The 15,000-nt window shown below is 53.4% G+C and overlaps 1 protein-coding gene across 4 annotated transcripts in view; it reads left to right on the top strand.

Moving 5' to 3' along the window:
• The window catches only part of PBX3 (PBX homeobox 3), a 102,312-nt gene that overhangs the window by 82,082 nt on the left and 5,230 nt on the right, over positions 1–15,000 (top strand). For 3 of the 4 annotated variants that reach the window (XM_058037941.1, XM_058037943.1, XM_058037942.1), the window contains 5 exons: positions 1,018–1,259; positions 5,353–5,543; positions 7,395–7,530; positions 13,674–13,839; positions 14,997–15,000. The exon at positions 14,997–15,000 is cut by the window's right edge and continues 109 nt beyond it. In XM_058037941.1, the coding sequence (XP_057893924.1) occupies positions 1,018–1,259; positions 5,353–5,543; positions 7,395–7,530; positions 13,674–13,839; positions 14,997–15,000 (739 nt within the window). The remainder of the gene's footprint in view (positions 1–1,017; positions 1,260–5,352; positions 5,544–7,394; positions 7,531–13,673; positions 13,840–14,996) is intronic. The other variant, XM_058037944.1, reaches the window with a different exon arrangement.

Raw genomic sequence — 15,000 nt, forward strand, 5'->3', positions numbered from 1 at the left:
GGGACTGTGATGGGATAGTGGGAGGGAGATGGGTTCTGCAGTGAAAACAGAAATGCAGCTGAGGAATAACAGCTGGAATAGAGCACAGTAAACACAGACTGAGAAAGGGTCCAGAAGCTAAAAGGAAAAACAACAGCAGAAATCATTGATGAGAAGGGAAGGAAAGCTTGAGTGGATTAAAACCAGGATGTTATTGAACAATCTGACAGCAGAGCAGAGGAGGAGAGTGACAAACAGGGGAACAACTCACCAAGGAAATCACCCCTGTGTTACAGCACTGCAGGCCAGGAGCTGTGCCAAGGCAGACGAGGGAATGAGGGGTGGGTGCAGCACTCCCAGGTGCAGCACCACCAGCCCTGGCTGCAGCACGGGTGGCCTGGGCTGTCCCCAGCACGTGTGTGCCATCTCAGGGACACGCCAGGACAATGCGTGGTATCATCAGCGTGTGCCTGTGGACCTCTGAACAGGCAACAGAAATCATTTAAAGAGATGATGAGACATTTTTATTATTCCCATGAAATTATATGGAATTACAGTTTTAAATGAAGGTGACAGGTTTAAAATGTGTATTTTAGAGCAAGATTAATGCTTTGTGCTTTGTTGAGTTGGAAAGTTGGCCAGTGGGGGGGTCATCTCCCACTGTGTGTCCACCTTGAGACAGTCAGTGTGGAATCCTGTGCTGTCCCCTGAGTGCATGGAGCACACTGCTGGTGCCCAGGTCCATGCCTGGCAGCTGTGTGCTGCTGGCACATCTGGCACAGCCTACACAGGTACTGTTCCTGCTGTGTGTGGGAGCAGAGAGGGTCCTGTGGCACTGCCAGACTGCGTCTTACGGGGCTGGCTGGTGTGCTGGGGCCATGCTGGGGCAGGGCTGTGCCCATGGGGTGCTGGGGCAGGGCTGGGGCAGGGCTGTGCCCGTGGCCCCCGGGCAGGCGGGTGTCACAGAGGGCTCGTGGCAGGTGGGCACATGCAGAAGTACTGACTGTGTTTTCTCTTGTTCTCTCTTGTCTGCCCAAGGTTTGAGCATCCGAGGAGCCCAGGAGGAGGACCCTCCCGATCCTCAGCTAATGAGACTAGACAATATGCTTCTGGCAGAAGGAGTCTCAGGTCCGGAGAAAGGTGGGGGATCGGCGGCAGCAGCTGCAGCCGCAGCAGCCTCTGGAGGGTCTTCAGATAACTCTATTGAGCACTCAGATTACAGAGCCAAATTGACCCAGATCAGACAAATCTATCACACAGAGCTGGAGAAATATGAACAGGTCAGACATCAGTCTCTCAGTTGTTCGTGTACCTGACACTGCTCTCCTCTGCTTGCCAGTGCCCACCGCTGCCCACTCTGGACCACAACCCCTCCTCCCCTTCCCCACCCCTCTGCCCAGAGAGAGCCACCGTGGCAGTCTGTTGTCTGTCGGGCTCCAAGGAGCTGCTGGCCGGAGCCAGGACGCATGTCTTGCATGTCTGAATGTTTTCTGTTGTCTGTAACTGCACAAGAGCAGCACCCAAGCCCGTGTTTCCCCCCTTTGCCCAGCCCACAGAAGGCAGAGAGGAGGAGAGATGTCTGTCACTCAGTGCCACCCTCTGCCCTCACACAGCTGGGTCTGGCAATCTGGGGGGCACAGGCAGACAGGGGCTGCTTTGGCCATCTCAGCCCACAGGCTGCTGGAGCAGGTGGCAGGATACTCTGGCACAGACTTGGCCACAGCAGGTCAGCTGGAGACCTGCTCCAGGTCTGAAGAGAGTGGGCAGTGAGGCATCAGCAGAGCACCTGGCCTAGGCTTGGGGACAGAAACTGGGGAAATCCTGGTTCAGGCAGATGCCAGCACAGTGTCTTTGTTTGGAGTGAAGAGCATGCTGCAGAGACCTGTGGGTTTGTGTTCACCACTGGGACCTGGTGACCCAACACATTGGGCACGCCGGTGGCACTGAGAACGTTTGCCACGTGCTGCCAGGTGCCAGCAGCACCGTGTGTCTCAGGTGCCAGTGGCACTGCCTTGTCTGTGCTGTCTTTTCCACTGTGTTGTTCAAGTGGAGAACAAATAACTGAGCAAGCACCTGTCAGGGTCTGTGTACAAATCTGCTGTTCTCCCCAACCCCAAGGCCAGCAGTCCTGGTGAACCCCGAGCCCTCCTCGCCCTGCCAGGGGCAGCTGTAGTGTGGGATGGGGTGGCTGTGGCATGAACCTGTCTCCCACAGGCACAGCACACAGGCTGCAGGCAGATCTGGGCCACAGAGGCAGCAGCTCCGTGCTCGCAGCCGCTTCCTGGCAAACATCCTTGGACTCTAATAAGTTTAATGACGTGGGGGAAGCAGGAGCATTTTTTGCCCTGTAGCTCCATTTACAAAGGTTTCGGCTGAAATGTCACAGCCATCCGTCCACACCACAGGAAATTTTGGAGGATGCTCAAATGCTGCTGGAGCAGGAGAGAGAGGTAGAGCAGAGGATGAGACATGCATGCTTCCCCACGGATCCTGACACCCAGCCACGTCTGCTCAACAGACATATGATGATTTCCCCAGCCTGGCAGCAAACTGTCTCCTGCTGGTTCGTCTCACTGCAGTGCCCGAGAGACAGCCAGGGCTTGGCATCTGAGCCTCTGGCGCCACAGGTTCTGGGAGGCAGGAGCTCCTGCAGCGGGGAGCCCGTGCTGGGCACCTGCCCGCGGTGCAGAGCCGCTCCTGCCATCCTGCCCGCACAGGCAGCCCCGTCCCACGGCAGCAGGAACCAGAGCGCCTTCCTGGAGACATTTCCAGGCTGGGTTTGATCCTGATATTTGTTGCCAGTCAGGGGAATGCACTCAGGGAAAAAAAAAAGGGAAAGAGAAATGGAAAGTGTGTCACGCCATCACCCAGCGCTGCCTCGCCGGGCGCCGGGAGAAATGGCCACGCACAGGCAGCGCCTTCCATAATTTACAGCTCCTATAACAGAGATGACATATTGAAAGCTATCTGCTGTAATTACACTGAAATACATTTTTTGCTGTAGGCAAAAGTACTGTAAGGGTCCCAGGCCTCCTGGAGCAGCTGGGAACCCACTTCCCAAGTTCACAGATGTCTCCTGAATTCACCCCGAACTGGGGCGAGGTGTGGCAGCTCAGAAGCCACCACCAGCCTCACAGAGCACTGGCTGCCACCCTGCCCCTCAGCATTGTTTTGGGCCATTTCCTCTCTTTTTCCTGCGCACTCGTGATGAAGCACTGAGGCAGCAGGAGCATCCCTGCTCCTACAAGGTTTCTGAGCAGGTTAACAAGGCCATCACTTATAACCTGACATTATTAATAATGTCTCAGGCACCAAGCAGAGGCCTGAAAAATAGTCCTGGAAAAGGGATCAAGTAGCTTGGACGCTATAAATAAACAAGAGAAACAAGACAAAGCATCAGAGTCTTCTGAGCTTCCTCCCACTGTGCTGTGTGAGGCAGCTCTGCATAGGGGAGGTGCTGGTGGAGATGAATTAAACCCAGGCTCTCCCAGCAGTTGTAGCCAAACCAAGTCTCATCAGGCAAGCTGAGTAAAGTCAGAGAAAGCTTATTGTTTCTTGAAAGCAAGAAACTAATTATTGCTTTTCAAAGTCCAGTTTTTGAGATGAAATCTGTTATAGAAAAGACATACCTGAAAATATTTCTAATGCAACAGTTGCCAATTTTATTGTACTTTAAAATTGAATTTCTGGGATCTGAAAAGAAGGGGGCTTGTGGCAAACTGTGTGCCTGGAACACCCATCCAGTGCCAAATTCTTGGGTTCAGCTGTATTTTGGAACAATCAGAGCTGCTGCCTGATCTCAGGGGGAGAGCTGCTGCATTTTGGTGCCCGTGTCCCCTTCCCTTCTGTGCAACATTTCCTGAGTAAGCCAAAGCTGGTGTCATCGGTCAGAGGGCTGGGCCTGAACTTGTGCATGCTCGGGGTGTCCCCTGGTAAAAGAAAGAACGTGCTGGTGGGCAGTGAGGGTGGGCAATGCCCAACCCTGGAGCCCTGGCACAGCCGGGCTGGCAGGGGCTGGTGGGCAGTGAGGGTGGGCAATGCCCAACCCTGGAGCCCTGGCACAGCCGGGCTGGCAGGGGCTGGTGGGCAGTGAGGGTGGGCAATGCCCAACCCTGGAGCCCTGGCACAGCCGGGCTGGCAGGGGCTGGTGGGCAGTGAGGGTGGGCAATGCCCAACCCTGGAGCCCTGGCACAGCCGGGCTGGCAGGGGCTGGCAGCAGCAGCAGCGGCTCAGCGGTGGCGAGCAGAGGGCTCTGCACCAGGGCCGCCTCCAACGGGTGCTGCACGGATGTAAATTAGCCTGTAATTTACTTTCAGTAGTGTAAAGAAAAAAAATCACTTTGCCTGAAGTGTATGCATCTTTCTTAAGGGTGTACCCAGATTTTAATTATCTAAATGTAAATACTTAACGAATTTTACTTAGAGTAATGAGCTAAAGTGCACACTACATAAATGAGATGTTCTAATTAATCATGTATGAACTACTGGTTTAAAGAAAAGCTATGTGAATTCTGCGAATGTTGGGCTATTGCCAAATTGCTAATCAGCATTTGCATTCATAGATGGCTTCACTTAATAAGTTGTGAGACGTTCAGCAAATGTTATAGGAAATTATGAGTTTTTAGATGCATAAACTTTTCACTTTTAACTCCTTCCATTGCATAATCTGTTGAAATGTTGGAAAATCCTTGAAAATGTGGTTGTCAGATATATTACATACATATTTTGCTGCCTGCATGACAGGGAAGGGGAGTTAGCAGAGTTTCTGTCAGGCTCCAGCCTGCAGAGGGAAGTCAGGACAACAGCATGTGTGGAGGCTCAGACCAGGGGCATCCTGGTGGTGGCTCAGTCTGAAGTTTTTATCACCGTGTCACAGACTGGGGGTGGTAATTGAGGGCTCCCTGTGCCTGCCCTCAGTGCCTCGGCTGCACAGCGTGGGCACAGTGGGCACAGTGCCGCTGAAACCCACCCAACGCGGGGCCATGGTGCCTCAGAAAGGTCTCAGGTGCCTGGGTGCTGCAGGGGGTACCCAGGCACAGGGCTCGGGGTGCTCCCCCCTGGCTGTGAGGAGTGCAGGTCCCCGCTCACACCCTGCCCCTGCCTGCAGCTGCCACAGGGGCTGATCCCACTGCTCCCTTCCACGGGGGTCTGGCTGGGGAAGGGGACAGGATGAGCATGGCAGGAGCAGGGCTGTGCCACTGGGCTCCCCTGGCTGCCCCAGGACGGCTGCAGGGATCCTGTGGCCATGCATGTGGAGGGGACAGGGCCATGTGAGGGGTCCCCCTCGGTGCTGCCTTCCCCCGACAGCCAGGTCAGAGCTTGTGTCCTTGTGGGGCAGCACAAACCCACATCTGAGCCTCTTCTTCCTCCACAGGCATGTAATGAATTTACCACTCATGTCATGAACCTCCTCAGAGAACAGAGCCGGACACGTCCCATTTCTCCCAAGGAGATTGAAAGGATGGTGGGCATCATTCATCGAAAATTCAGCTCCATCCAGATGCAGCTCAAACAGAGCACTTGTGAAGCAGTAATGATTTTAAGATCAAGGTTCCTTGATGCCAGGTAAGGCAGAGGCAAGTGGCCCTGTCTCTTTTTGGGGGGAAGCAGTAATTTCTGGGCAGCCCAGTAGAGTCTGGCCATACTGGGAGTGGTGTCCCATGTCAGCAGGGATGGGTGGGAGAGGCTGCTCTCTCCCACCAGGAGCCTTCATCCCCAGCTGCTGTGCAAGGGATCCCTGTACAGTAGGACTTCAGAAGCAACAAGGTCTTTTCTTCAAATTTTAGTGCAAAGACTGGGCTCGTTTTCCCCACCTTGGACACCTGCACCACCGTTGGAGCTCGGTGCCTGTCCCCAGGACCCACGGCGGCCTGAGTGTGCTGATAGCTCCACAAACTGCCAGGAGGCAGGCAGACAGGGATTAGGAGGGGGGTTTAGGCACAGTCAGAATTGTTTTGAAGCCTGAAGAAGTAGGATAGTGATCCCCAGCCCCATCCCCTTCACAGGGCTCCTGTCCTCAGAGCAGGGCCTGGCAGAGCAGGAGCGGAAAAGGGAGGAGCAGCAGGCGCCACACGGAGCCTCCCTCCTCCAGCAGCTCACGCTTCACACCTGAAAGCTGTGAGGAGCTAAACAAGACCAAAATAATGTTATTAACAAGGAGGTCACTGGCAGGTGTGGGAAATCAGGGTAATTGCAGGCAGTTGGAGGAGATGTCTATGGAGAGCTCCAGGAACGCAAAGGTAGAGCCTGCAGATGTACATTTTAAAGTGATTTCTTTAAAAAGGAGGAAGGTAAATAAGGCAAAATGAGCGGAAGCATAGTAATGAGATAAACAGAGCTCCAGGGAGGGAGCCTGCCTGCTCCAGGATACAGCGCAGTTAGCAGCACCGTGATACGCGGCGGGAGCGCGCTGGGGATTGCGCTCGGCTGCCGGCTGGCCTGCGGCGCCCGCGCTGATTGCAGCAGCCCTGGGGGAAGGAGCTCCGAGGAAATGCTCAACTGGAGCCTTCCACAGCATGTTCTGCTGAAGGAGAGCGGCTGCTGGCACGGAGGGATGGCACTGCAGCTGTGCAGGCGCTGCCGCCGTGGGCTGCCCCATGGCTGGGGCTGCCCCATGGCTGGGGCTGCAGGCTCCCGGGCAGAGCACGGGCAGGTGCTCCCTGCAAGGCTCTGTGCTCCAGCCAGGTAACACCCCATGGCTGGGGCTGCAGGCTCCTGGGCAGAGCACGGGCAGGTGCTCCCTGCAAGGCTCAGCCAGGTGACACCCCTGGGCCCGTCCCATGTCCCAAGTGAGCCAGAGCCCGGGCCCCGTGCAGCCCATGGCAGGAGGGGGCACAGATGGGTCTTGCTCACAAAGCCCTGAAATCCACTTGCTGTTGGAAGCCAATTAGCTCAGGGAGGCCACGTGAGGACACACCAGCACGGCTGCCCCATCCTGTTGTACCATCCTGACCCCAGGGAGCTGTGCAGGAGCCCAGCCGACCTGTGCTGAAGGGAAGGAGGGGAAGGAGGTCTGCCAGGCTGCTGCTGGCACAGAGGGGCTCCGTGGCTGGGAGCTTTGGGCTGGGCTGTGTACCCAGCTGTGGAGGAGCCACAAGGGAGGCTGCTGCCTCAGCACCAGCCTCACCATTTCTCCCACAGTGTGTGAATGTGGCCTGTGCTCCCATGGGCTGAACCCTGCAGGGAGGTGGGGGTGTGAAGCCAGGGGCAGAATCCAGAGCCCCTGGGGCAGGGTGCAGGGTGTGGTGTTGCTGCCTGCTGCTCCTTCTCACATTATTGGGGAGCCCAAAGGGATCAGGGCACCAGGACAGCTCTGCTGTGCTGTTCTGTGCTGCAGCACAGCCTGTGAGCTCCCCACCCAACCAGGGACCTGCTGGCATCTGGAGGAACAGTGGTGTTTTCCTTTTCTCATTTCAGACGGAAAAGGCGCAACTTCAGTAAACAAGCCACAGAAATCTTGAATGAGTATTTTTACTCCCACCTCAGTAACCCCTACCCCAGTGAAGAAGCCAAAGAAGAGCTGGCAAAGAAGTGCAGCATCACGGTATCACAGGTAAGCAGCAGGGAGGGCCCCTGTCCCCACAGGGTGGTGTTGGCTGCAGCTGCTTTCCCTGTGGGCCAAAATACCTGCACAGCTCAGACTGGTGTCCTGCTCAGGCTGGTGGCACCATCGAGTTTTCCTTCACCAGGCAGCTCAAAGAGAAAAACACCTCTTGCTGCTCCACGTGACCTGCATGTTTGCTAGAAACCCCAATCATTCTCCCACAACTCTGGCTTGCACAGCTCGGGGGAGAACCTGAGCGTGTGGCAGGGCAGTGCCCTGCAGTGTCCAAGTTCTCCTCTCCTGGTGAGCTGGTGCGCTGGCTCCTCCCTGCTCCCTCGGCTCCCTTATCAATATTTCAGCTCCTTGAGAGGGATGGTGCCTGCGGCGTGTGTGTTAACTATTAATGATTGCAGGCTGCACTATTGGCATTATTAGCAACGCAACCTTTAGCTTTATAATTAAGACCTGAGTTGAGATTTACTTTATAGGCCTCCATTGAATGCATGAAAAATTCAGGCACTTTATTGAAGACTCTCAAATGAAAGTCTGCCCAGCTCCTCCAAATTTGGAATTACTTGGCTTTGGCTGCCCCCAGCAGCAGCCCTGACAGATCTGCCCCGGGCACGTGTGTGTGCCTTGCTGTCCCCTCGCCTGTTCCTTGGCACGCAGCACATACCCCACTCCAAATGGGGTGGCAAGGGGCTGTGCTCGGTGCCAGGGGAAGGTACGGGGTGGGGAGGGAGGCAGTTTCTCCCAGTCCATTTACAAATAGCTGTGGTGATGGGCAGAAGTTTTTGAGGGAAATTCAGCACACAGCTTGTTCCCTCTCACATTGCTCCTCCCTTGCCCTTGGCATCACAGGAGCCCCGTGGTGGCTGCTGGGCTGCTCTCAGTGCCCTCAGGCGCCCCTGCAGCTGCTGGGGGTGCCTGGAACCACCAAACAGCCTGAGAGCACACGAGTGCCAGGGCACTGTGGTCTGCAGCCTTAATCCTGCTGCTGGTTCCAGTCCTTGGCACGAGATGCTTTGTGGCAATTCCTTCAGTGAGTTGTGTCCAGAAATCTTCAGTGTGATCCAAGGCAGCCTGCTGTATGGTTAGGAGAGGCCATGCCATCAACACCAACTAAAACAAACCAAAAGTTCCTCAGTTTTGGTTAATGTAGTTGGGCAAGATGACATGTGAAAAAGCCCAGCAGACCTGCTGAAGAGCTGTTCCCTCTGCACCCAGGGGTGAGCTGTGCCTGGCAGGAAGGGGCTCAGTGATTCCTTGGTGTGGACAGATAAAAAGACAGATCAAGATAAGGCTGAAGTGAATGTAGGAAATGAGATGGAACATTTGAGAAGCCATAACTGATTGCTTCTAGTGCTAATAGATCTGATTTCTTTCTTAATTGGTTGTTTGATAAGATTTAATGTATATGCTGTAGAATGAAATAAAAGGCAGGCAGATGGTCCAGCAACCCAGCAGTGGCAGAGAGCCTGTGACAGGAATATAGGTTTGTCTTTTTAATATTTGATACAGACATGAATTAGTTGTTCCTTGAATCCATTAGGAAGTCTGAGAGAGCGATGGGAGTATCTGCATTGCCCTCCACAGCATTGCATCCAGCAGCCTCAGCCTTGCTGGGTGACATTGCCAGCCTGTTCCGAGGGCAGTGCTGCCCACCCAGCCTGGCACCAGGGATGCAGGGCTGGGCCTTAGCATGGCTGGAGCTACACTCTGGCAAGGTGTTATAATGACTTGGAAAAACTCGTGTTGATGTGGTAAAACCTGGAAACGGGGCCACGTATCATGTATGGGAGAGGAGCAGGTATGAGAGAGAGGGAGTGCCTGTGATCAGCTGCTTGCTTGAGTTCCTGATGGATCTGCTGTCACAGCTAGAGAGCATGAATACCATGGGTATTCTAATCTTTGATTTCCAGAGGCACTTCCAGAGGCTGCATGGCAGTACTGCAGGCTTAGTTGGTATTTTGTAGGTTAAACTGGGCTGGAGGTATCTTTCTTTTACTGAAAAGGGTGTTATTTTTGAGGCCATGTGGTAGGGGAGCTCTGAGCAGGTGCTACAGAGCAGCCCCCACCCTGCTGTGGTGACTGACAGCAGCACTCAGAGGCTGCAATCCAGAGCTCGGAGTGAATTGAGCAGTCACTGGAACCCTGGCAGGAGCAGCATCACAGGGGACAAGCAATGGCATCCCAGGACGTGCCTGAGCCGCACCTCGCTCAGGGCTTCATGGAACACCTCTGAGTGTGTGTATTTTCAGCCTTGACCAAGTGTCCCTTGGACCTTGCTGTGCCTGTCACCATGCCCCATTTACCTCCTGTGCTGCAAATACCCCGGAGGGCCAAAGAGCTGGAAAAAGGAATAAATAACATTAAGGGATGGCTTTCCAAACTCTGGAGCTGTTGGCTCGTCTCTGATGAAGAGGCTTTGTCCTTTCCCTGGCTGAGCCAGGCTCCTCTGTAGCCTCTCCTAACGATGATCCCAAGTGTTTCTCTCTTGTACTGTCAGTGCCTTGTACACGCTGGGGGCAGATTCATGGCAGAACATTTTCTCCCTCAAACACTTAATTAGTGAGTGTTTTGGGTCATCCTCCCCCCAGATTAAGCTGCTGACTGGAAATCCTGCTGCCATGGCACTTTACTGAGCTGCAAAGAAAATTGTCTCTCAGAATCGTTTCATTGCAGGTGGGAGATCGATGGTTTCAGTTTTGATATCGGTGTTTAAAATAATATGTAGAGAAGGTTTTTCAAGAAAAGCATAAAGACAAACTATTTATTAAGATGAACACCTCACACAATTTCATTTTTAAGAGTGCGGAAAAGGTAATTCTGGGGAAAAAAATGTCCTTAGCAGAGAACATTGTCGGCTGTAATTCAGAGCCGCCCCATCAGCACACGTTGGAGGAGATAAAGTGTATTGTGTGTTCTCCCCTGCCATGGCTGCGAGGCTGATGTTTTATACTTTTGCAGATGAGCTCTTGCAGGGTGTCGCAAACGACCATCAGTCCATCACACGGGCTGGAGAGAGGGCACAGCCAGTGCTGAGAGCGGGCACTGGAGTACAGCAATAACATTTTTCACCGCTTCAAACAAAGGAAGGATGTGGTTGACAAAGGAATATATTTAACATTGTTTTAAAGAAAGGATGCAGGAGCTGGTTTCCAGCACCCCTCTGGTCCCTGCTGCTTCTGAGTGTTTCTGTGAGCAGGTGGACAGGGAAAGCTGTGGATGGAGGGGCTCTTACCCCTGGACTTCATGTGGGAAGCAAGGAAAAAAGCTGCAGCATAATGAAATAGCTCTGGAGGTAAAACTCCTGGGTTTAGATCACAGATCAATGCTGTAATTGTGCAACATTGATTTTTAACATTTCCTGGTTTGTACCATGTGTTAGGTGTGGAACATAGACTGTGTGCTACAAACATGGAAACACAGTGGAAAGATTTCCATGAATCTGCAGCTCCCCAGTTCCAGCAGTGATGCTCTGTTCCGAATGAGCACTGATTTATCCCAGGAAATCACCCACTCTGGAGGCAAACAGGCAGGCCTGCCCCATCCCAAATCCCACATTAGGCATCTTGATGATTTCAGTAATAATTTATTGTCTTTTTATTTAATGTTGCAATTAACATGATAAATAAGTGCAACAGTATTGTTTGAAATGTAATATACAATTAAGCCCAATTAATTAATTGGCCTTCAATGATCAGGAGGAGAAAGATGTTCATTGTTTTTTCTATGTGAAGAGATAGTTTGTTTTAATGAAAAATGTGTTGTGAGGCAGCTCACAATGGAGACAACTTCCATGTTTGGGGTGAGCACAGGGTTGGGGGTGAGGAGCTGGGTCCCGGGGAGCCCAGCACCTGCTTCCCTGGGACCACGGCAGCACAAGCCAGGTGAGGTGTGCTCCAGGTGGGCAGGGATCCTAAATCCTGCCTGGCACAGCCTGCTGGGGCAGTGCCCTGTCCTGGCCAGGTCCAGGTCCAGCTGCCCAGGTCAGACATGCTCTCCCAGCTGCAGCCCCCAGGTGTCCCCAGGTGTCCGTGGGTGCCCCTGGGTGTCCCCGGGTGTCCTTGGGTGTCCCCAGGTGTCCGTGGGTGCCCCTGGGTGCCCCTGGGTGTACCTGGGTGTCTGTGGGTGTCCCCGGGTGTCCCTGGGTGCCCCTGGGTGCCCCTGGGTGTACCTGGGTGCCCCTGGGTGTCTGTGGGTGTCCCCGGGTGTCCTTGGGTGTCCCCAGGTGTCTGTGGGTGTCTCCGGATGTCCCTGGATGTCCCTGGGTATCCCTGGGTGCCCCTGGGTGTCCTTGGGTGTCCTTGGGTGTCCCTGGGTGTCCCCGGGTGTTCTTGGGTGTCCCCAGGTGTCTGTGGGTGTCCCTGGGTGTCCCCAGGTGTCTGTGGGTGTCCCCGGATGTCCCTGGGTGCCCCTGGGTGTCTGTGGGTGTCCCCGGGCGTCCTTGGATGTCCCCAGGTGTCTGTGGGTGTCCCCGGGTGTCCCTGGGTGTCCCTGGGTATCCCTGGGTGCCCCTGGGTGTCCCCACGTTCCCCGGGCTGGGGCACGCTCTGCCCTGCACTGTGTCACAGGAGCACAAAGGGTCCTTGGGCAGAGGGGATGGGGCAGTGACCGTGGCATCCCGGGCTGCTGCAGCTCCTCTGGCAGCCCCGAGGCCGGGCTCAGTCTGAGGAAGAGTTGAACCTTTCTGGATATTCATTTAGATGTGGTGTGCGGGTTAAACATAACGTACGAGCACTGCTCCTCTCATTGCTTCCAATTAAACCTTGCTTGTTAGTTTAACCTCTAGGTAATCCCATCAAACAATTGATGTCAAGGAAACACTGCCCACAGTGGCTCTGGATGAGTGGCCATTAATTTTAATTGCCTTGATATTAAAGATTAAGAAGTATTGGGACTAGCAGAATGGAAACGATCTGATGTCAAGCAAATCCACTCGTTGAGGCTTCCCCAGGCTGCTGGTGATATTAAAATTTTACTGTGAGAATTAAATAAACCTTTATTAGTGATGGCTGTTGTTTGATTGGTCCAGGGGCGTGCATAAACAGAGGGGTCTCGTGCACATCCGTGGACAATATGGTTGATGTGCAGAGATTCCTCAATTATGATACTGTTAATAAAGCATAATCTGATTGTACACAATAATTATTTGCTGGGTTTCATTAATGTATTATTGCTTCTCTGACTGACAAGGTGATATTAAGTGCAATATATAGAATATGGTGGAGTATTATCAGGGGAGCAGGATGTATAAGGTACCTTCCATATTACTGGTAAAGGCCAGAGGTTTTCCATTAATTGCGGTTAAACAAAAGCCTGTGCCACATCAAATAGAGCAGGATTTGGCTCCTGCTTCATCAGGATCCTGAACTGGGTGCTGTGACAGGGCCCCAGCCCCTGCCATGCCCTGTGGCTGCCTGATAACCACTGGGCTGTCACTGGTCCCTTCCCCTTTACTGCTGGAACTGCTCTTTTATTGTCTCTGCTGTGTTGGCCATTGTCCATGTTCCAAACTGGGTTTGTTATTTAGGAGCTCTGTTACAGCAGCTGAAGTTAAACAAAGCCCCTAAGCAAGATTGTACAAACTTCCCTGAGCAGCTCCAGGCGTGACCCCTGTGCGGGTTAATAGCCAGTGCCCTGGGAGCCACCTTGGCTTCAGCACAGATCTTCAAAGGGACATGACAAAGTGACTTTTCAACCATTATTGATTTATATGATTCCTTTCATTTTCAGCCAACCAAACACGATTCTGTGAGCGGGCTGCCAAGGTTGTTCCAGCCCAAAAATAAAGAACAATTGCTCTCACTGCCCGCTCACCCTCAGTCAACCGGACCTTGGTCCCCCCTGAGCAGCTTTCTGGGTCTTGCACAGTTTTGCTGACAAATGGCCCATGGTGGTAGGGGACAATGCCATGGTACAGTAAGCTCTGGGATATGTGCAGTCATCAGTCACTTGCTGTGCCTCAGTTTGCCAAGAGAGCAGCAGAGCCAGGTCAGCCCAGCTCCATGGTGAAGTTTAACTGATCGGGGTTAGTGCTCAGTTACCCAGAGCAGGTATGGGTCATGTTTCTGACATCTCAAAGGCATCCTGCTTTGCCCAGCCAAGCACTTTGCATCCTTCACCCTGCCCACCTCTCTCCACTGCAGGTGTCCAACTGGTTTGGCAATAAGAGAATCAGGTACAAGAAGAACATTGGGAAGTTCCAGGAGGAAGCCAATCTCTACGCGGCAAAGACGGCCGTGACTGCAGCGCACGCCGTGGCCGCGGCTGTCCAGAACAACCAGACCAACTCCCCCACCACACCAAATTCTGGTACGTACTGCCTGCTGCCTTCCCGCCTGCTGCAGGGCCCCGACGTGCCCCAGCGCGCTCGGTGGGGAGAGGAGGATGCAGAGCAGAGCCAGTCCTGGCCCAGGGGGTGTTCCTGAGCCCAAGGGTGGCCGGGCTGCACCACGAGGGCTGAGCCCTGCCGTGGGAGGCCCCAGCTGCTCCACAGCCAAGCTCCCACAGCTGGGGGAGAGCAGAGTGGGGCCGTGCAATTCCTGCAGCGGTAACGGCTGCCTGCCTCTGCCTTCTGGCACCTTCTTTGTTTCTGTAGGTACTTTAGGCTTTTACTCATTCACTGAAGAGAATGTAAAATGGGGCAGAGGTCCAAGTCTGGTTTTGTAGGACCGTTAAATCTATTGTCAAGACAACAACAAAATAGAGGAATATTTTAGCATGCTGTAATTTGAGTTTAAACTCTGGATGGCTTGAAATGGAGTTGATGTTATGAATAGAAATCTAAGGATGGAACTTTAGTTTGGAGTTACTCTGTGACATGTTCTGCTACAGGTCTCATGGTGTGCTGATGACATTTTGCAAGTCTGAGCATGGCCTTAGTCAGGGAGTGTGTGAGGGAGGCATTGCTCTTTTGGGCTCCAGGGGCAAAGGTTGTCACAAGCACAAACACTATTTGCAGTCAAGTTTTGCTGTGACTTAGTTGTGGACGAATTTTGAAGAGGATAGAGAACCATGGGGAAAAAAAGACTAACTAAAAGCAAATAAGATAAAGGTTCCGTCTTTAACAGTAGTAAACCACATAATTGGGAACTGCCAAGCATTTCCTTTGGAAGGAGACACAAAGCACAGGCTCAGAATGTGTGTTTGGTGATGGCACCTCGTGATGGAGTGATTCACAGGGGGACAGCTCTGATATGGAAACGTTGCTATACAGGCTGCTCTTCCAGAGGGAAGAGCTGCCCTGGGTTGCAGGGAGCTTCCAGGCTTGCCCAGCACAGCGCTCTGGTGTGGGGCTGAGCGCTGGGATCTGTGGCCACGCTCACCCCACGCCAGGGCAGCAACTTCCCCTCCACTGAGCCTTACCTGTCCTCTCCTGTCCTGCTGCTTCTCCTTCCCCTGCCCTCAGGTCTCGGGGTTATGTTTTTGCAGCTCTCTGTTATTCAGCTACCTAACTCTTTCCTTTCCAGGTTC

The sequence above is a fragment of the Melospiza georgiana genome, chromosome 20 (assembly GCF_028018845.1).
Source record: "Melospiza georgiana isolate bMelGeo1 chromosome 20, bMelGeo1.pri, whole genome shotgun sequence".
NCBI lineage: Eukaryota > Metazoa > Chordata > Aves > Passeriformes > Passerellidae > Melospiza > Melospiza georgiana.